Here is a 23149-nt window from a genome sequence, read left to right on the forward strand (position 1 = left end):
ATATCAGTTAATTATTATTATCTAATTCAACAATTAGAAGATGATTTATGATAATTACGATGTAAAATTGTACGAATATGCAGAAAAAAATAAAAAATGAGAATATATACGAAAAATTAGTTCGGACCCCGCCGCTAGATGGCGATACCGTTTTTGGGTCCATTAACTGCCGTTCATGTTCGTGATTTTATACATGGCAAAATATGAATGTAATGAATGTTATGAATAATAAACTATAATTTTTAACCAATTATTGTACTGCTCATTCCTTCGGGGCAATGACGCATCCCATTCATTACTTAAGGCTGGTTAGTTAGCATAATCTTTCGATATGGTCGAGTCAACAAAAAAAAATCCTTCGGGTGCGAAGGGTTAAAGAAATATTATTCGTCGCATTAATACAAAATACAAATACTACTTTAAAACTTTATTTTATATTACAACAAATGACCACGTATGTAGGTCGATGAATTTTTCTAAAAAAATCTTATCTATATATACAAGAATGAAGCCCCGACTGATTACAATCAACGTCCAGGCTAAACCCTTGAACCTAGAAAGCTGAAATTTTGCACGGAGATTTCATTTATGATGTATACAAGGAATAAGGAAGGATATTTCAAAATTCAACGCCTAAGGGGGTAAAAAGTGGTCGAAACGTTATTACGGGGGGCGCAGCTAGTTAAAAATAAAACCTTTACCAATACTTCACGTACAATAAAATTCTTTTTACTCCATACAATTTGCTCCTTTGAACCAAATAAGTTTTATTCTTTGGAACATTTTTTCGATAGCTTCGCCCTTACACGAGATATTTAACCATTTCAATTTTAATCGATTACCCTGTATACTCGATTTCATTCTTCAGTTCATTTACCTACCAATTTCGTTAACAATTACTTCGAAAATCATTTAAGGCGTCTGGCCAACCTGAGCGCTCGTCGGATGTGGGTACTATTCTTAAAAAATTCATAAATGCGAAAGTATAGAAAAAAATATTTTTATGTTTTGACACATACTAAAGAACGGTTTAATAACTGCGGGGGAGGGGGATGATAAGGGCATTTTTTGCTCTGCAGGTGACGAATCTCTGAGCTCTAGTTTATACAGCTACAGCTCTCACTAATCTTCTCGAGTTCTCACGTGGCCCGTAGAAGATTAATTCGTTTTCTTTTTCTCGTGTTAAACCATAACCGATCTATATTAGGATCGGTCGAAACCTCATATGGTGCAGAGCAACCTCATTTCACGGTGCTCGGATAGCTCCAGCTCGACTCAGCGATCCTCGCCGACGCTGGACCAGCAACGTCGGCGCGCCGTGTCTCGTCGCGATCATGGTTCACCATTTCCTCGACGGATGAAGTGAAAGCCATGATCGGGGCTGGTGTAGAATGTAAAGAAGTCGATGGGAATCGAGAGAGGGAAACCGCTTTAGCGTCCAGTTACTCCAAGGCAAGCTGAAAGGAATGTCGAGCGGTGTGCATCGCGACACCAACGAGTTCTCGCACTGAGGCGTCTCTAATCAACCGTCGCAACGACGCTCTCGTCAACGACGCATCTCTGGTGAGTGAATCGTCCACGAATCACCTTTTCTCCGACCACCGCGGCATTAACCGGGACCAATTCCTCGCGTCCTACCCTCGACGGGGGGTAGTTCGGTCTAAACAGTGCAAATACAAATTTCGATATTAATTTTGAAAAAAAAAAAAAACTACCAGGTCCATCGATTTCAAATTTCGTACAGGTACTTCTGCATACTTCGACTGCTTGTGTCACTTTTTTTTTTTCAAGCATCGAGGATCGTTTATTCTCCGGTAACTCGTAGCATCGTCTCGAAGTACGTAAAGGAAAAGTTCACCGATGGAGTGCGCGATTCGGGTTGCGATCTTTTGCAATAGAAATCTGTAACGGATTCTTGTTCTGCGTGGTTATAAAAATCGTGTTTTTTTTTTGTTTTTTTTTTCAAAGTTCTAGAGCAGCTACACTTTTAAAAAAATGCTTCCGACCGTCTCCGTGGATTCGAAAGTAAACGAAACTGTCGACGTTAAATAATTATTTTGCGAATTTAGTCAGAAACGAAAAGTTTATCGAGAGTGGTGTTTGGTTTCCTAGAGGCTCGAATGTCTATTTCCTAGTCCGAGTGGAATCACTTCTGGTAGCTTTACATAATCACCTTCCTTAGCTACGTTTCTTAGCTGCTTTTCCTGGAGCAAGGAAGCGTACGTTTTCCCAGGCGATTTGTCTTCGTTATATTAGAATCAAACGATCTTTTCAGACGTCTGGAGTTCTCTCACAGCGTCGTCTCTTTGTGGTCTAGACAAAAATTCGAGGGATGCGTTCTGTTCTGCTCAAGATAAATTACCGGATCGCGGAGTTAAAAATGTGGATTTATCGGTTTTCAAACGGTAAAGATCTGTTTTATTTTGGAACTTTACGCTTTGGTCTATACCAATACAAGGTTTTCCTTAGAAGACAATAATTACACGTAACATTTGAATAATTTCTGATATTAATTTACATTTCAAATAATTGCTAACTTATACCATCTCTAATAATTCCAAGGTAGATGACAGTTTATGTAGACTTTGTCACATCTGTGGTGCTGAAAAACCGAAAAGTCTATATTTTTTGAATCCTAAAAAATTCGAGAGTAACTTTTATCGCGATTGAAGAATTTGAAAGAATATCGATGCTATTTTCGATCTTCTATAAGATAAATTTATTAGATTCGATTTATTTGAACTCAGGTCTCTTGGACAGCAGCTCTCTTGAGCGTAATAAACATTGCGCGATTATTCTAGTCTGACGAAATTCATAGTTTGACCAGTGGTCCAGATGAAAGATATGAAATTGATATTCTTCAAAGTGTCGCGAGATATTGGTACAGGAGCACTACTGTTTACGAATTTGTGATCACGTTTCCTCTGGATATGTGTCGCTTTCATATTTGTTACGCGCCAGAGAAAGTCCCGCTGTCATTATTGAAGAATATTCGTTTAAACTTGAACTTTATTCGCGAAAGGGTAGATACACGTATCTTAATTTGACTTTACATTATACTCGGCATTCTTGATACAATGTTAAATATAATTTAAAATCGAATCATTCGAGATTAACGCGTCTATGAGAAACTATGTATTAAACCTGCTGAACCGGTATCTTTGAGCTTCGATAGTTTCTTATTTCTTGAAAAAGAGAATAGTTGAATGATGTGCTCGATGTGCAATAACTACCTCCCTTACTATTTTACATACAACCAAATTATTTACGCCATATAATTTACACATTCGAATGAAATATTTGTAAAAACATTTCTTTGATTGCTTCACCCCCTAATATTTAACTATATTTAACTGTTCCCTATTTAAACGAGTAGATTCGCTACAATGGAGATCAGGTAAAGAGTCTATAAAGGATCTATAAAGGATTCAGAAAATAACGAATACATATTTTTATTTAAACTACAGTTGCAAACAATCGTAGAGAATTAATTTCTACCCGTAATATATCGTGAGAATTATTATTATTCAAATAGATTCGCGAGAAATGACCAAATTTCCGTGGCGAGGTATATTTTCGTTGCGGTTCGTACCCTCGAATTTGAACGAGAAACACAGGAACACGGGTTTCGTTTGAAGTTCGCAGCTATGGAAGGTGTAACCGCGGCACACATATCTTTCTGTGTATCTACCTACTGTGCTCAACGAAATCCAAGTGAAAGTACAATCGCTATTTGCGCGAACGTGTGTACGGTTCTGCCGGCACGTGTTTACGTTTTTTTTATTATAATTGGGGAATCGTTTACATTGCGTTACGTTACAGTACGCCACGGCATGGCACGGATTACGAAGCGAAACCCGAAGTCTCGGATTTAGCCGAGATTAGCATTATGGAATATCTTTTTTCCAATTAACATCGCTTTTATGCCGTTCACCAGAGGCGAACCAAGGTACGCTGTTATTTTTGCTTTTTACCTTTTGAGGCTTCGAGGAACGTTTCTGACGATTAATTAACTCAAAAAATGTACCGTATAATTGGTTTCTTATTTTAGGTCTAGCTATACTTGAGAACCTCGCTTAGAGTCGTGTAATGGCTCTAACATCGCCACTTTATTTAAAACCTAAATGAAAAATATTTTGTTATATAATTAACACCAGCAAAGAGACCGTTTTTTTTTTTTTTATAAAGAAATTGTTGAATATAGCTGTGATTTTCATGCGTCCAAGATAGGCTTCTCCCTTAAGGAAGCGTTCCCGTACATTCGAATACAAATACAAACTTTCAAGAATAACAACACTTTCGGAAATCCCAGATATTATTCTATATCCCGTACATCATTGTCGGGAATCCCGAACATTTTCGACATCCCGTACATTCTCGGGAATCCTGGATTTTTGCGGGATCTCGTCTATTCCCGGGAATCCCGAATCAACTCGGGATCCCGCATGAACTCGAGAATCCCGGATATTTTCGGGAATCCCGGACATTTTACGGGAATCCCGAATATTTTCGGGAACCCCGCGCGCCCCTAGTTCCAATATTTCCTAACAAGTAAACGAAGTATTACGCTTCTTCAAACGCAAAAGTAAACCCAGTGAAATTGCCTCGCGAGTTCCCATTTCGCAATTGATCCCCACGGCGAATTTTTTCGCAAAGCTAGAAGTCGGCCGGAGCATTTAATAACGCGTGACAATGAGAAACCGTATCCCTTTTTTTCTCTTTTTCTTTTTCGATGAAAAGTATCCCTGTTACTCGCTCCAGCGAGTTTTCATTCGAGGGCATTGGCGATCGATCAAATTGACATTCCATGGAATCGTTTGCTTTCTAAGTCGCTCCCGTCACGTGCGTCGCTTTGCCCACGCGGATATTTTTGTACAGACACGTGCAGAGTTCGACGTTTACTCGTGACCACGATCCGTTTACATTTTGCAAGGACTGCGTGCGTCACTTTGCGTGCGAAACGTTCACTGATCTCCTTCCGAATGTTGCACTCCCGTCCCACACACAAACCGTAATTTATGTAATGTAATTTTACCGGCGACGGTGCAGAACGCTCTACTCGATCGTTATTATTACACCGCGGATCTTTGTGCATAATAAAATCTTCGCGAACGTGTCTACAAACATTATTCTGCAAATATTATAACGCGAACTTTACTTTCAATCTTTTTTTATGTTCTTGCATATTGTTCGCATTTTATAGTTTCTTGCACGTTCGAATTTTCTATAAACGCATAAAGATCCGCAGTCTTGTTATTATACATCAGAGATTCTCAGCGGAGGCCATATTAGGGTGTCATTTTCGAGCGATATTTTATGTTTTCAAGCGCTGATTAAAAAACTGATAGTAGATGATAAAACAAGAACGTTTGTAAAAGAACAAAATCTTTACCTCATTTATTGACTCGATTCATCGAACGATACGATTTTCCATACGAAATACGTGGGAAAAAAATGTTTGTTTCTTTCTAGAATATTTTTCGTTAACTACTAGAATCTAACTAATTACATTCTTGTGCGAACGACCGCAGTGTTAAAATTTGGTATTTAACGTATTTGAAGAGTGAAAGAGTTTCTACTTTCTCCTACTTGTGACTGAGGAAGAAAAGCGGAAGTAACGAATCAGATTGGTCCGATATCAACGTTCCCATCCAGTTCATTGTACTTTTGTATTATTTATTGATAATTCGAAATACATCTTTTCAAAGCACGTACGTTAACAGTCGCATATTTATGGAAAATCTATCGCAGGAATTAGATTTGTTTAGAATTTCCGTATATGTTATAGTGATTAGTAACGAGAAATAGTACGAAGAGCGAGCTTTGAAGAGAAATCAAGCTTCCGCTATCAAGATTCATCCGGTGTTCGATAGAAACCGGTGTAAAAGAATTCAGGTCGATGCGGCGGTCCAAAACTACATTCTCGAACGGGAAGTAATTAAAATATCGCGAACCAGGATTCCATAAATGGCGAGTAAACGCTCGTGGTCCAAATCACTTACGTTGCCGGGTTATAAATACTAAAGCCAGATCCGTTCTCGAGGTGTTGCAAAATAACGTAATACGCTGTTTCAAAACATTCCAATTCCTTTAGCTTGTCTGATATTCTGGTGAATCAGACGTCAATAAAAAGTTTAGGAATTTAGTAAGAAATAAGAAATAGTCCCTCTGTCGACTTGCAGCAACCCTGGAGGTTGCAGGAAATTTCTTTCAAAGTCCAAACAAAATTTATGTCAAAGGTTACCGATTGAAAAAATTCCTCGTATTTTTCATTTAAAGCTCTCGAAGCTTTGGGGCATGTGTTAATGTCAGAAGAGTTCAAACATTGCAGGAATTTCTTTTCGGAGTATTTTCAAGTTATGTAGAATGTACGTAACATAGATTTAAAAAATCATTAAAATAAAAACCACTTTAACCTACATATCTTCGGACTTAAAATTCTAACGCACGCGTAGAAAGATGTGCTAAATCTTGTTCGACTGGTGAAAGTTTAAAGATAAGAGGAAATCGATGTGAAGCGTCTGCAAAAACGACGTTCTCTTTGATTATTCAGAAAACTAATTGAAATCAGTTTTGATCTGGAGCGAGATCAGATATTAACAGCTGAAAGATTATAATAACAAACGTACGCGATCAACGAGAAATGTTCACAACCAGCAGATGCGAGCACGATTGATTTACAGCTCCTTTTAACATTGTTTAGACGAAACGAAGATCGTGAATACCGACGTGCGTAGAACCACAGACTACGGAATGAGTTATCTAATCGTCAGATGTGAACTGGCTCTTGACAATTGGAAGATCCTCGGGAACTGTTCTCGCAACAGTCACACTCGCTGGGAACCAACTTTCAAAGAACGATCGTTCGCGAGATAACATAGCGACTTCTTAATGTGAGAATCGGTGTTACAATCACCGAAGTTTTCTTATTGAGTTACAATACCCACCATGAACATTTCATGAAAGGTAGTTCCTTGCGCATTCCGGCGAACTTTTAATTCGATTACCATCGATGTTGCGTTTCTACAATCTTCTTGGGACACTTCTGTGAACAAAAAAATATTCGAGTTGCAGTTTTTCTTAACATCAGTCCGCTGTTTACTGAATATAGTATGATTAGATATTAATTAAACGTTATTTAAATAAAATGTGAAAAGAACATTACAATATACATATTACTACGTTTTTCTTCGAATGCCACCATTTTGTGATTTTTTAATATTTCTTTTATTCCAGTTCAGATAACAACCGTACTCATTATTTATCAAATTATTTTAAGTCACTCCGATTGATCTGCGACATCTCGGAACGTAACAAATATTTTTACATGAACAAATTTAAGAACATACGTTAAATACGTATTAATATGGAAATATAGTTTGTAATCGATGTACCTCATAGTTTTCTTTAAAAAGATTCTCAAATATCACCTGATATTTAAGGGGTTGCGTTAGGGGGATTCCTTAACTCAGAAGAATTCAGTTGTTCGAGCTTTGTCGTCTGACATTGGGTTTAGCTTACGTGTCCTGGTGCGAGGACCAGAAGGCCTCGCACGCTACCAGTCGCTCGTGCAAAAATATGTGTCCTCGGTTCGGGAATAAAGAAAAAAAGCGTTCGACAACAAAACGTTGCAGGCATTTCGGCCGACCGTGATTCTTGGCCTTGCTGACAGGCAAAATATTTGCATCAGGATTAACCGTGAACTTGAAAGAACGAAGAAAGGAGAAGTATGCAGTCAGGATGTATCATTCATTGAAGAACGCGACGTCGTATCTCCACGCATCGCGATTCGAATCTAATTTCTTTTATTATGAAAATTTATGTACACTTACATTGTTTACATTACATTCTCTTCTTATTAGTTCTCTATTTGTTTGCTATGGACCATTTGTGGCTACCTATACTGACTATTTATCGCGATTATTTATTGTTGATACGGCGACTATAAAGTATCACACATCAGTTACCTACTGGACACTCGATCCTAAGAATCATGGAAAGAATGAAGTATTCAAAGTTTCTTTCGGTATGGTAATTAAAGTAATTAAATAATGAATGAATGAATAACGAACGAAACGAAGAGAAACTCCTCTCGTTTTTCGGTTCCCGAGGCGCGCCATTCATTTTTTTACAAGGGTGCGTTTGATGAGTCAATCGCGGTCTGTCTAACGCAGCCGCAGCCATCTCTTGTTAACCTTTCCTCTTGACTATGGTTGCCGTGCATGGGAAAGTACTTTCCTAAGGATTCTCACAATCGCAGGACGTTTACCCGCAACTATAGTAAATATTACGAAGTTCGACGGAGTTGTGCTTAACGCGCACCCGATCGTTCGCAGCAGTCTCTGACCCCCAATAACTATGCCAACTATAACAAACTTGTAACTATAACACGTTGGTTGTCGGACTAATACTTGTTCGAGACTTATTTTTATTGAATTTAAACTTATATATATTTTTGTGACTTCTCCAAATCCACGAATTCTATCCAGGTTTATTTCCTTTAACTACTCAACTTTAACGTTCTTCAAAATTAATTTATTCAGCTGTTTAGTGAAAAGCTCTGTCAAGTATATACAAGTGACGCGACGATGAACATGTCGAAGGGAGAATTGCTGTTCGGCAACCGAAATAAAGTGAAAAGTTGTAGAATTCGCGAAAGAGATTCGATCGTGCGAAAACAGAATTAAGAAAGGCATAACAGCGGGTGTTGGAACCGGTCGATGGTGAACCGAATGACCATGATCTTGGATCTTGGCCAGAAATCCCGTTCTCCATTGATGACCGGTTTTAACTTATCCGAGGAAGTGGCAGCACATACGCATAGTATACGACTGGCAATTATATACGACCATGAGCCGCGTTTTTAAGGACATAGACAAAATGTCTTGCCATAAATCGCGATCGGTTCTAAATGATTCAGGAAACGATTTCGTACATTACCATCGTAAATTTTACGAGAAAAATTCATCGGAATTACCATAGAGCGCCGCGGGCTGTTCAATGATTCGGTTATTGTGCTTTCGTACCCGAATAAAAATGCTGAATGGTAGTACGGTAATATTTTCTACTTTACTATAATTCGAATTAATTAGCGTTTATCCTACGAATAATGTCTATACTACGTGAATTTTATATCGAATTTTATATCGAATTTTATATTCAAATTTTAACACCAAACCTACCACAGGTATCAGTACTTTTGTGTTACAAAATGTTACAACATGAAATTTATGAATTTATTATGAATTTAAAATGAATTTATATATCGTATGATTTTCTTATATTTATATCATAATATGAAATTTTATATTATATCATAAAAGAGATCTCATTTTCAACTTTTGTGTTGCGAAGAAAATTTCAAGACTAATCAAATGAAATAATTAACAACGCAAATAGCTATGAAATTCTTTTTTTTTCTCAAATGTAAATATAATAATACGCATTTTAAAATGTAGACGAGAACGTTAACACGTTTTGGAAATATTAAAAAAATAATACGCTTATTTGATTAAAATCATATATACGTGTTATTCACAGCAAAATGTTATTGTAGTATTATTATAAATAATTTATAATGTTACTTTCTGTGTCGTCGCCTTCAATATTGCGTAACCCGTCAATAGAAGACGATCTTCTAAGTAAAAGTGACGAGTGAAACCTCCGAAGCACTCGGCTCATGAATTTTATAGTGGAGAGCTATTATCCGGCATGTAAATGTAAATCGTCCTCTTAAATTGTAGTCTATTCAGATGGAAAGACAGTTCGATATTGCGAGTGGATACTTTCATACGTTTGATAGAATTGTACATTTTTAGCCGAGCAACCTTGAAAGAGACGGCAACGACCGGATAATAGGGGTTGCAAGAATTTCATTCCATATACTCAGGAATTGTTTCGTTAGGAAAAAGGATATCTAGTAACAATAATTAAGAGACTATTCCCGCACGCGTGAAAGAAAAAACAATTCATTTAAGAATTTTTATTTAACGTGAAAAGATGCAACGTGAATTTTTCTATTTAAACTAGATTAATAAATAAACGTAATTAGAATATATTTCTACACCTAACATTACTACGTATCTGTAAACATTTAAAGGGTAGATAAACTTCCCTCTTCATCGAATCAATGCGAACCGAGTCCTAGAAATCCATTTGGCGAGATTTAATTTCTCGCATCGTGAAAACTAGAGCAACGACTGATAATGGGTTAAGTTTGCGGACAGCGTTCGTTAATGTGTCTCTCGTTCAACTCACGCGGAAAGTTTCGCGTGATCGAACGACATAAATTCTAGCTTTAAATTGCTCCGGGGAGATATGTGAACGCTTCGGGGCACGGCTGTCCGCTCACTTTTTCTTTGCGAAACGTACACTGCCGCCAGTCTTGCACCAAACGAGGAAATGCAGGACATGCAAGCGATTGAAACAAGCTACAGGTACACGGCTCCGTCCAAGTCCTTCGAACGAAGCTTGCAGAATTTCATGAACTTTGATTACCGGCTTGGTCACTTCTTTGGTGTCACGGTGGAAGTGAAAGTGTCGCGGAGAATTTGATATCGTAGAGAAATGGGTTGCGAACAAGTACTCGCTGTCATTACTGTATCGAACTGATCGGTTCGTGATAAAATGAAAATTGTTTGTTATAATAAAGTCTTACAAAATACTCTTACAAAAGTTATCGCATACAGTTTCCAAAAGGATCTGTAAGATTTTATTTTTTAATAATAAAAGGCTACCTACCTATTTTCTTCTATCTTTTTAGCACTTTTCCTAAGTGTCTGCTAGCAAAATAAAAAAAGTCTCGAACACTGCGACTGTCGTCTTTTTCGTTTGTCAATTACCGACAGAATTTTTAGATGCTGGATAAATCACGTAATACCTTTCTATTGCATTTTTAATGAGAGGTTAATATTTAGTTCGGTGGTTTAATCGGTAATAAAGCAATCGTAGTCATTTTTCTGATGCATACAGCTTTGAAAGGTGTGCCTTTACCTAACTGTTTACAGAAAAATAATATTTTGCGCTTATCCTTAAGAAGTACTACGATGAAGAGACGTTGACAGGTGATTTTTATGTATTTACAGGAAACTCGAATGTGCAAAAAACTACAAAATGCACATAGGATGCAACGATGTAAACAAATATTGGAAGCGAAGTTGATATCACAATATTTGCAGAGTAAAATAATTTCTTGAAAGAAATATGGCAGGTTCTTATCCTCAAGGATCCTCGTAAGGATTAATCACCGATAAGGATTCTTTATATGATTATTAATCGACTTAACACCATTATCTCGCGATAAGGTTGACGAGACAGTGGGCAGCGTGCAGTTATCCTCGAGGACGATCTCGAAGGACGCACGATGACCGTTATACGCGACGATCCTTAATGGTTGAATTCCTTGTTCGAAATTCCAGCCACGAACAAAGAACGTTCCAGTCATGGTGTTTGTCTAAATTTTTAAATGAAACTGTCTTTAACCTACTGTCTCTAGCCAATACTATTTTACGCCTTAAAATTGCAACAGGAATATATTAAAGGAGTCATATACCTATAAATCACTTTCATACACAAACACTATCGCGATCAAAATGATCAATTTCTATTAGGTTGTCACAAAAGTTTCTTTCGCGACTTGCACTCGGTTATTTTGTGTGGTAGTATTTATGTAAATACAGACAACCTAATTTCTTAGATCGTAATGTTGTAACAGCAACGGAGCAAAATGTAACATTAGAAGAAACTTCTGGGACGAATTGATACAGCTAATTTATATTATTTCTTATATTAAGATTTTTCTTATTTAACCCATAACGTAAACTTGGAAATTTGAATTCATTTACTCATGGCGAGTTGAATGTATTGTTGTTTCCGTAAGGTTAGACGAAGGTCGATGATTAGGATATACTGATTGCGAACTTGGGTAACTAATTTCATGTAAAACAGAATGTTTGTGTGCCCGCTCCAACCTGGATGTTCATCAATCCTTAAAGATTAACGTTGACCATATGATGAAACACGCAGACGAAGAGAACGGACAAACACGTGATTCGGTTAGGTGTCGGTCGAATGGTCGTTAATTGAACCTATGGTATTCCTATATGTTATCCATATTTTGAAATATTCGTAGTTGGCTACGTCATTCGGACTTGTGACACAGCGGCAACAGTTATCCGCTCTATCGTGATCCATAGTGTTATAGACAGGTGGAATGTTGCTTCATTCGTGGGATGAAGCTTCTATACGAATCAATGTTGATCATTAGTGTACAATCGTCGATGACTGTAAGTTTTTACATTCGAAGATAATAATGTCGTAAGGTTGTTACATACACATTTATCGGAAAATCTTGTTAGTATTTGAAAATAAATTTCATAAAATAAATTCACAATTGTATCATTAGAGAAACGAGACAAAGCTTCTATGGGAATCGCTGGCACTCGTTAGTGTCAATCGTCGATGACCGTAACTTTTCGTATTAAAAAATAATATGCAACGCTGTTACATGCCCATTTATTTCGAAATGTATATTTTTAATTTAAAAATAAAATAAATTCTCAAGTTTTCCGTAACTGTAGAAAAATGGGACAAAGCTTCTATGGAAGTCAATATTGATCATTAGTAGACTGCGGATGTTTATGCATGTATGGTAAGTGAAAACGTGGAAAAATCTCTAAGGCTGGGGCGTACATGCAAAAATATATAAAATGTCAAGAATAAAATACTTATCCATTTCACTGTTTAGAAGATGAAACATACTTTCATTACAAACAGAATACAAGTTAAACTTCATTTATTACACAATTGTATATTACTTTCTAATCAAGGCAATTCGGAAACTAAGATCTATAGCTAGCGTAATAAAAATCTTAATAACAAAACGTATTAATATTTTCATTTCATGGATGAATTTCTTTAAGTATTATTCATTGTGATTTATAATGTAATTTAATATTATTACAGTTACTCACGCAATATTAGTATAATCGCCTTCGGAGGACCGTATATTACCACGTATTTGATTTCGAATCGAATAACACATCGATATTCGACAATCGTTCATACAACATTCGGCTAACGTTTCTTTCCACGTATTCTACTCAAGTATGCGATATTACGGTGATATCGAGTGGTGTTTGTGTGGCCACTCCTTGCTGCAGACGTTGCGGAATGACTTCACTTGGTACTCGCGGTAGTCCTTGAAGTACCAGAAATAGAAATTTTGGTTTATTCCGTTAACCCGTTTTCTTAATAATTTCCAGTTTTGTAAGCAGAACGCAAATATTCGTAGAAAAAAAAAAACAGGAAAGTCATCCTGCATCCCAGTTAAAATAAAAAAGGAGATCCTTACGCGTCCACCACACAAAAAATATAATAACATCAGAATGTGCCCCGCTCGAAACCATTTCAACTCGTATCCGAAACATTTCTCGCTACGCGTGGTAACATCGACGTAAACCGAAGTGGTAATATTTGGTGGTCCACCCTGTATATGCCAGGAATTTGCAAAGTAATAGCTAATTTTATTAACGCATACCGAGAAGAATTACGAATACGGAAAAATATGATTTAATTACGAAAAAGAAAAAGCGCGAAGAATTTATGGTTAATATTTACGCTTAGTTTCGTATTATTGGAGCGTTTCGCGATAGCAACACGCGATTCGAGGATTGCTCGCGCTTTTTACCGCGAGTGAGCAGATTATATGAACACCTTGCCGCAATATCTCGAGAGAATACGTAGTGAAAGGAACGGGTTACGAACTCGCGGATACTTCTGCCAGTCAGCGGTCTCGTTCTATCGTCTTGTACTAAGCGCGGATTAATGTGTCTGTCAGAAAAAAAACTGAAGACAGATGTTAATACATAGCAAATGTATGTAAATAGTTTCAATCGGATTATTGCGATTATTGTTTCGATTTGTCTGATTAAAATTGCACGTTTGTCAAACTGATCGAACAATGAATAGAAACCGGATCCTGCAACCGGATCGAATCGGCTGGAATTTATTTCAAGATTTTCGAACGTCTCGCAGCATTCCAGTTTTCCAAAATACAAATTTCTTGGAACAGAAATCACTTACTCTCTAAACAAAGAAATGTCGACGTCTCGTCAAGTTCAGCGAATCGATTCGAAGTTACAAATTCCAATCACGCTCGATGAGCATCCAACCTGGAACGGTATCTCCTTTTACTATTGTTTCACGCTAACCGATTACCAACGCCGCTGTTATGCAATAATTTCCGTTGCCTTCTTAACGGTGCACGGCTCTATGCGTGCGCCATTCATGCATTGTGAAGCAGTGTTTCGTATTGCAATGATATATTGTTCCGACTTAACATATTCACCTTAATTATAATTATTTTGGGTTCAGAAATTCATTCTGCGCTTTTACGTTCGTTTATAATCGTAGCTCAAGGAATTACGTACCTTTAGTTTGCGGAAGGATACAGAATATTTAGGAATTTGTTTGTACAAGTATTTTCAAGTAACTGTATTAAAAATTAACGGCTTGGAATAGATTATTTGAAATAGTTGTCTCTTATTTTTATTTCAATTAAATTTTGCCTAGGAACACATAATTACATATACATAATTACATATTCGATAATTATTTGGTGCAAGTATAATATAAACCTAGGAATAGAATTACTATTTCGTTGAATGCTTCGATATCAATCGATAATAAACACATGTCTATAAATAGGCTATATCTTGTAGAAATGTGCGTAAATATTAATACGTAACTGGTAATACGTAATGAGCAGTTCTCATTGGTCAGATATGCTTGAACATACATCAATAATTATTATCCATCTGCTTACAATTGTTCCCACACTATTTCTGTGACTGACGCAACTGACACTCTTTTCTGATTATTTATAATTCTCATCACTGATCAATATTCTTCTACGAACTGTTCCTCTTGAACTGTTTACACGACGTATTACGTACAGAATATTTGTTTAGGACAGTTGTTGCACACATTATGGTAACGACGAGGTCTATCAAGCACGCAGCATTTGCAACACGTATCCCGAAGAAACGTTTATTTATTTATGCATTCACCGTGATTACCTTCGTGAAATTTCACAATACTATATTATGTAAAGGTGTTTGCATATCGTACAACGAGCACATGCTAAATTTGTTGTCCTTCTAAAAATGAATCGCGAGTTAATTTTAAACCTCAAGATGTGTACCGAACTTTGCACTTTAATTTGCACGGGTACAGTGTTAATTCCTTACAGAAATAAAAAGTGTCATTTCTGCCTTCGAACATAGTACCAACATTTAGTTATTTTAAACGATTCTTACGAACTTGGTAATTCACGTAATCCAGCCAGTGACCCACCGTTAATATATGAATGATTGAAATTCTTAATTGATCAACGAATTCTAATGAATTTAACAAAATCGATACTTATATTTGGGTTACTCTACTTTGTTTCAGATCAAAGGATCACGTATCGACGAAGAATGAAATAAGACTGACCACGATGATGTTGAAATATTTTGTTATTGCCATATCGTTCATATATGGTGAGTATTTATTATTTTTAGTATTGTATTGCTGAACGAAGGTGTTATCCGAAATGAAAGTTAAGATAAGCCACCCAAGGGAAGTGTGAAAAGGCAAATAAAAGTATAATAAAAATACTAAAGTAATTATGAATAGATTCTTACACCTCCCACACTTCGCAGGAATAATCTCTCGTTTAATAAATACATTTCTAATAAAATAAAAATAATAATCAGCGGTTCTCCAGATGTGTAGTCATGCGAATAAATACGGATGGTGATGTACATTACATGTTCAAAAGGTTTCAGTATGGATGCCTAAGGCGTTTCTTTATTACCAAATGGCTACTCTTTCCCACACTTGCCACGTACTAAGCAGATTTGTACACGCGTACGCACGTGCTCTTTCTGTAAAGGACTTTAATTTGTAAGCATACCGTTCGCACTTCGTTACAGCATCGACCGCTCAAAAAAACCGAACACGCCATTCGTGTCTGAAATTAGCTATGATTGAAATTTAAATGTTGCCAAGGGATGGGCATACAGCGCGTCGTCCATTTGAAGTAGAAGCAACAGGATCAACAATTTTTATTTTCAGTCATTTTTAATCGGTTCAACTTGAAATTTTCTGGGAATATCCCGAAATCGTTACCATCCAAAACATTTCTAAGTAGCTCTCACTCCTTAAGCATCGACTAGAATCGAGTGTCTATCGCTTATCGTTTTACTATGTAAAAATTCTCTTATTGGAAGACCTTTGTTCAATTAGTTCACATAACGGAGGTTCTAGAGCAACGTACTCTTACGTTATCAACTGCGTGACACAATACATTACATAAGGTTCAGTTTCATAGCGATTCCTGTAGCAATGACGAATAATCGAGAACTAGCTCTGTTTTACATAGTATGTTTGGTTTCACTTTCAGTCACAGAATGCGCAGCCCAGGTTTACAAGAGTCGTTCGACCGAGAGCGCTGTAGTAATCAAACCAGCGGTTGTAAATGATGATTTTATTACACAAACCGTTTACGGTTTCTTGGATTTCACCACTACCATCGGAAACACGGTGATGGTCTTCAGCCCACAAAGCGCGCCACCAGGTATAATTTCGCGTTTAAAGAAAAGTCCTCCTCTTTAAAAAAACTACTTCGACTTAATTTGCCGGCAATCTCGTGTCGTCGCCAACGCGTGCAAACCACTCGCATTATTAAATACCGAAAGTAACGAGTAACGCGATCAATTGTAATAAATTTTATTCGTTACATTTAAGAAACTGTAATACCAAAAATTCATGAATACGCTCCTTCTTCTCTGATATCAGAATTGCAAAATTCAAAATGACGCCGATTTTCAGATGGGGAAAAGGGAAAGAAAAGTAGCGTTTCGATCATCCAGACGAAACCGATCGAGACGAAGGAAAAACCCGCTCTTGATATTCAGCCAAGCAAAACGTTCAAGACGAATTCTGATGGTGAAACTAAGAAACAGGTTAAAGGTTCGAAGGGTGTGATAGAACAGAATGTCATCCAGGCCTCAGAGGATAACGGATTACGGTCGCCGAAAAGCCAGGTGAGATAAACGAATTAGATAGTAATTATTAGGTTGTTGCATATGAAATGTTGGATTCTTTACAGAAGATCTGAACATTTATATTTTTGTTACAAATTAATTTTTGAAACTCGTTTGCATAAATTTGTCCCGTGTCACAAGCATTATATCGTACAGGAAGTGAACACGCGAGTGCAGTTAACGACAAAGAGCCCTTCTCCGACGTCCTCGTATGTACAAATTAAATCGAAGGACGATAAACCTGGTCTAAAGAACAATCTCGCGGAACCCGAGTACGACTTCCTGTCGAAGCAACCTGCAGAAGTAGTTGACGAGACGTACAAGGTAAAGTAGTTGGCTCAACTGACGAGTAATTATTAGGTTGGTGCATATAAAATGTCGTTTTTTATAGCTGTTACTTCCGATGAATGGATATTAAATTTGTTTTCAAATAACTGTATCGAAAATAACGGTCCGAAATATCCATTTCAATTAAGCAAATCTATTTGTTCCGCTCTCTAATTTCGAAAATACAGTAATATGTTTGACACTATGCATTATCCTCGGTAATTCGATCGTAAAGAATGTTAAAAACCATTGTTTAAAATACTAAAACACTATAAAACAGACATTACCGTGATCAATGATTTTACTTTCACAGTTGATTAATCTGAGACCTTCTTCGAAAGTCCAATCGAAGCCGCGGCCCACAGCTCGAAAGGAGAAAGAAAATCCAACCGGGCTGGTCACAAAACTCGGTGGCACTATCGTTAAGGACGGATTGACTACCGTTCACGAAACGAGCGTGATCGGTACCTACATAAACGGCAAATACGCTCAAGTGCTTCAGAGTTCTTCTAGAATTCTTCAAGGCACACCGCCGATACCCGAAGGCAAGATTCGTCCATCCAGCACCCATCGAATCCTGAAAACCATCGGACCTCAACAAGGGAAACTGAAACCGCAACTAGAACCTACGCCAACAAATCACCAAGAAGAATCCTCTTTGCCTTTAGAAGTTCTCTTCAGTTCTCCAGCTGGTAAGTACAAACTTTATTTACAACAAATATAAAAATTTTTTAAATTACAGTAAATACGAAGTTTATTTATAATAAATTCTATTTTCAAATCGTTAGGTTCCTCGGTACGAAGCACGCGAAAACATTCAGCTCCAAATTCAGCACGTCCGAAATTCCGCAACAAAATCAACGAAGATTACGATAGCGGTGAAGTGCAGCAGGCAAAGCCGCCTAAAAACCGAATCGCTACTACAGCAAGGCCAGGCTATAAGTGAGTATTGCGTTATATTACTAATATTTGTATGTTACATAATTAACGAACTATTCAAAATGCAAACAAAAATCGATATTCATTTGATCTTTAAACTAAACAGATTGATTGAAATTAATCAAATTAAATGTTTGAAATTAAACATTTTCTAAAACATTTTCAGAAATCGAAGCCCACCGACAACGACGACCGAATCACCCACCACGCGTCGTCGCAGTGGTTTCCGGCCGAATAACCAACCGAGTTTGCCTTCGAAGCAACCCAATAAGAACAAAGTCGAGCAACAACCAGTCAGTACAAATCCCGCGCCGAAATTGAAGCTACCGAGAACACAGGGTCGTTGGTCTTACAAAACTACCCCTAAACCGAGAGTGATCATTCGGAAGCAAGTCGACGACGACGATCAGCGTTCCACGTCTGAAACTAGTACCACCGAGGCACCGATAAATCTCGATGACAACAAAGCTACCGCAGCTTCCGTATCGACATCAACGACAACCGTGTCTACGTCAGGCCAAGCAGTAAACGCCCAAAGAAAAATCCAAGAGGTCGCCGCCGATGACGAGCTGGACCCAAGCGAAAGCGAGGACGTAGCCAGCATCAGTGTCCAAGAACAATCGCATTCCGAACAGGTCTTACCCCTGGAAACGATCAACGTTGAGATCTCCACGGCCGCTGATCTTAATAACGCATACTTTGAAATCGCTACCATCAAGTCGCCGTATACCTTTCAGGTAAAAATTCGTTATTTAAAATTTGTCATTCAAAGAGAATTTAAAAGTAACGTAAATCAATGACAATTATAAATAATTTGAAATCTGGGAAATACGGTGGCTGCCGGATTTCATGAAACAATAGTCCGTATTTTTCTAGAAAAGTTTATATTTGGAATGTTATTACTAGACCGCGGATCTTTATGCAAGATAAAATCTTCGCAAACGTGCCTACAAAAATTGAATCTATATATAGGAATTTATTTTATTCTGCAAATACAATTATAACATGAATTTCACTTTCAATCTTTTTTATATTTTCTCCGTATTGTTTGCATTTTGTAGGTTCTTGCACATTCGAATCTCCTATAGATGCACAAAGATCCACAGTCTAGTTATTACGAATGTAATTATTTGCGATTCTTTAAAATTGAAAAAGTCTGAAATTGTCTATAAAAGTTATTTGTCGCTTCTTCAATTCAAACGATGCCTATTCCGTTGAAGAACGTATAAGAACAACTTCTATTATTTATGAGAAAATAATTCTTAACGAAAAGAAGAAGAAAAATGGTTTGAATGAAAGCGATTCTCGAGAAAGATTCCGTAAAGGTTGATTTCAATCATTAATTTAATCGATCGTTTATGGTGTCGTTTTCTAATCGTAGGTTGGAACGTTGAGAAACACGCGCTACGTCACGGTGACTTCAACGGTAAAAAAGTCCTTTTCGACGGCAGACCCATCGACCACGATATCGCCCACCGAACCATTGACTGAGAACATTCTGGCGAACACCGCGGCAGCTTACGAGACAACTTTGCCGTTGGATTCGGCCATAGCAACCCTTCCAGCTATATCCCTAGAATCTGGCCAAGCGACACCGCCTTTGGAAACTCTAACAGAGACATTCTCGACTACCCAGACACTTCTGAAGACACATTTGCTGCCGGTGGTACACGGTGGTAACACGACCAGGTTGACGCTCGTTCAAACGTACAATATCGCGCGCGTGGTCACCGCTACAAAGACTCTGCCACCGATGGATATTTACCAGTTCATTCCCAGCAAAGCGTTGAACGAATTCAACTCGAAATTAGACGAAGCAGGAAGCGAGCTCCACTTAGAGCTGGACGTTGGAGACGAGGACAGGGACGACGATGACATCCCGAAGAGAGTAGTGGCGCCGAGTAGCGACTTGGACTCCGACCTGGAGCCTTTCAAATCGATATCAAGTTCAAAAGTAAAGTCCGAAACACCGAGCAGCAGTTCCATCGAACCTCAGCTGACTCCCGACCAACTGGCCTTGTTGAAGTACTTTGGCCAACAGCAACAACAGCAACAACAGGTGATCACCACGTCGCGACCAGTCGTCGTCCTAGAGACACTCTACGAGTCCCACGTAATTCCAGTGGTGAATAACGGAAACACGCTCTATTCGACGTTAACCAGGCCAGTCGGCACCGTGCCGCGTACCTCTTACGAATACGGAACATCCACAATTGCACCGGTTTTGCCGCCGCAATTACCTCCGCAACTGCCGCCGCAATTACCTCTATTCCCGCAGCAGCCGCAGTTCACGGTGACGAGCGCTCCTCTGGTCACGCAAGTCCTCGCCACCGTGTCCGATTCGAAAATACTCAAGTTGACCTTTGGTGCGAAAACGGCCTACACCACGTTATTCTCGAGCCGTGTGGTACCAACGGAGGTCACGACCTATGTTACGACTACCGTACCTGTGCAACCGAGCGTGGCTGCTTTCCCAGGTTACTATCCCCCGCCGGTCGGTTATCCACCTTTCCCCTTCGTAGGATAAACTTTCTTTTAAATCGCGCCAACCGTGCGAGGGAACGAGTTGTTCTTAACGGAGCCTTCTACTCTAGAACATTAAAAAGGAGATATTTCTTTGGGAATTTTTTATTCGAACAATATCGATTTCAGCTTCCTTAATCATTTCGGTACCGCGGAGAGTTCGAGTATCGAGATTGAGTATCGACTGTTATGTACAGACGCGTACATACAGTCTTTATGTCTATTAAAGAAATTTGTCTTAATTAAACGATAGGTTTGGCGTATCCAAATCAATTTCTTATTATAAAGATGTAAACAAAACATTTATTCGTGAGCACTATCGCTGAAAAGTATCCGGACAGTTGCGAAATATGTATGTATTAGCATTTTACGAAAGTTATGTAAGTACTTACATTAGTAACCAAAATTGATTTTTTATTATTTTGTTATTAGTTTCTGGCCAATTCCTGGAATTTCAATTTTATAATTTATAAACGTGCCCTAAGCGTCTGAACCCCAAGGCAACGCAACGAAAAAGAAATTCGCTGTTTTAATCGACCAGAGTAGAATAATGTCGACAAGGCGGTTGATTACGATGGATGTTCAAAGATTTGTACATCGATAACAAACGATAGTCGTTGAGTCACAATTTGTGGCACGCGCTTCGATCCCATTGGGTTTCAATAAGCTTCTTTGTTCACAAATCATATTTAAGCTATTTAAAATCTAGTACTTATTGTTAGCATTATTATTTAAGATACAAGCCTCTGTTCTAAATTTTTGAGAGGCGAGTAGTATAGAAGAACACGACGCGCGACCTCGAAAATAAATGATCATTTCTCGTCGTTTTTCCAAATAGTAACAGTTTTCCAAATACTGTGCTGTGGCGTTTTGTTCGTATGTTATGATGCGATATGCGGTCAACGAATTCGAAGATTCAAAACCATTGATTAGTCTGAAACAAATGTACCAGGTTAAAAGCATAGAATATTTTTCTAACGAATTGTTGCGCGGTGATGTGGAGTCATACACTTACGAAGACTGATTCATTTAAAATACAACCGTAATATTTACTGTAATGGTGCTAAATATCATTCTCGTGGGTGCTTCGTTATAGAAAATAATAAAAACGTTGAAAATGTTTATCGCATTATGACAAATGAGCAATTCGATCTAACAAAGGTAAATAAAAATTATACTCGAAATATGTATACTTCGTGTATGAAAATAATTTTTTATAATAGTGGTTACAAGCATAGATTTCGAGAAAAATGTCGAGAACGTCGCATTTCTTGTTGTTCAATTTCAGATTAAATTTCCAGGATGCAAACGTATTTACCAAGTTCGATAGCGATAAGTTCATTTTTTTTCATAAGTTCTTCATAATTATTACTAAGCAAAATTGGTGAATTAGCAAGAATTTTCTAAAAGAAAAAGTAAATTTTCTAGAAAATGGAATTAAATTCATTTGGCAGTGATTTAATTAAATTGAGAATGAGGTAAAACATACAAATCCTTATTCAAAAGGCGACATTCTTAAATTGTTGCTCAATGCCAAAATTGAATGTAAATCTTGTAAATAATCATTCCTTCACTTCTTTTTTTTTTTTTTTTAATGACTTTACCGAAGCCTCTAAAGTGTCAAAGTTTCTTTGAATTTTTAAAAAATGATTACAACTTATATAGTTAACCGTATTTTATCAATAACTCATTTAGTGCTGTATATTTAAATTAACATTAATCAAGAAAACACGCAATCATCCGTAACTGTAATAAGTTTATTTGTATTTAATAGTAAATGCTTTGAAGCCCAATGATAGTTATGCATTATTCGTTACAGTTACATGTAGCTGTAACGCACGACGCTGTTCGATGATGTTCAGTAGTGTTCAAATGTTTAATTTGCTCATAATTTAACATACTATAAATAAACAAGAATTTCCGGTGCAATGTTACAAAGAGTCGTTTGAAATTATTATTACTTACTATTGTGTGGTGTTTAATGACGATTGTAATTGGTCAGTGAGCAAATTATTGTAAATAAATTAATGACCATTATGCGGGACTGTATGTATATTGAAAATTTTGTAAATAAAGTATATAAAAATAATTCTATATTCTTTGTTTTATGTAATCGACACGTATAATATATCCCGATTATGCAAGATAATCAACAATTAGTTCGCTGGAATATTTTTCTGTAAAATTATAATATACTATACTACGTTACGCACAAAATTAGAAAGAGAGAGAGAGAGAGAGAGAGAGAGAGAGAGAGAGAGAGAGAGAGA

At 37.4% G+C, this 23149-nt stretch overlaps 1 protein-coding gene across 3 annotated transcripts; it reads left to right on the plus strand.

Annotated features, from left to right (window-relative positions):
• Positions 1-1357: 1357 nt before the first annotated feature.
• Positions 1358-23018, plus strand: LOC128895313 (mucin-2). Of its 3 annotated transcripts, XM_054157805.1 has the most exons (10): positions 1358-2155; positions 3823-3949; positions 15454-15542; positions 16448-16621; positions 16876-17090; positions 17247-17414; positions 17731-18109; positions 18206-18359; positions 18523-19093; positions 19738-23018. In XM_054157805.1, the coding sequence occupies exons 2-10, from the start codon at positions 3924-3926 to the stop codon at positions 20881-20883; spliced, it is 2922 nt and encodes a 973-aa protein (XP_054013780.1). In that variant the 5' UTR covers positions 1358-2155; positions 3823-3923; the 3' UTR covers positions 20884-23018. The 3 variants fall into 3 exon arrangements, with proteins under 3 accessions (XP_054013780.1, XP_054013781.1, XP_054013779.1); XM_054157806.1 differs by lacking the exon at positions 3823-3949 and having other exon boundaries at positions 1358-1563; XM_054157804.1 differs by lacking the exon at positions 1358-2155 and having other exon boundaries at positions 3327-3949.
• Positions 23019-23149: the final 131 nt, after the last annotated feature.

Source organism: Hylaeus anthracinus, unplaced genomic scaffold (genome assembly GCF_026225885.1).
Source record: "Hylaeus anthracinus isolate JK02 unplaced genomic scaffold, UHH_iyHylAnth1.0_haploid 5, whole genome shotgun sequence".
NCBI classification, from domain to species: domain Eukaryota; kingdom Metazoa; phylum Arthropoda; class Insecta; order Hymenoptera; family Colletidae; genus Hylaeus; species Hylaeus anthracinus.

Bases quoted from the DNA above. Each gene is read 5' to 3' on its own strand.
- LOC128895313 (XM_054157805.1), top strand. From the start codon at position 3,924: ATGCCGTTCACCAGAGGCGAACCAAG. The intron at 15,543-16,447 runs GTGAGTATTTAT...TTTCACTTTCAG, and splicing joins TGCCATATCGTTCATATATG to TCACAGAATGCGCAGCCCAG. The intron at 19,094-19,737 runs GTAAAAATTCGT...TTCTAATCGTAG, and splicing joins AGTCGCCGTATACCTTTCAG to GTTGGAACGTTGAGAAACAC.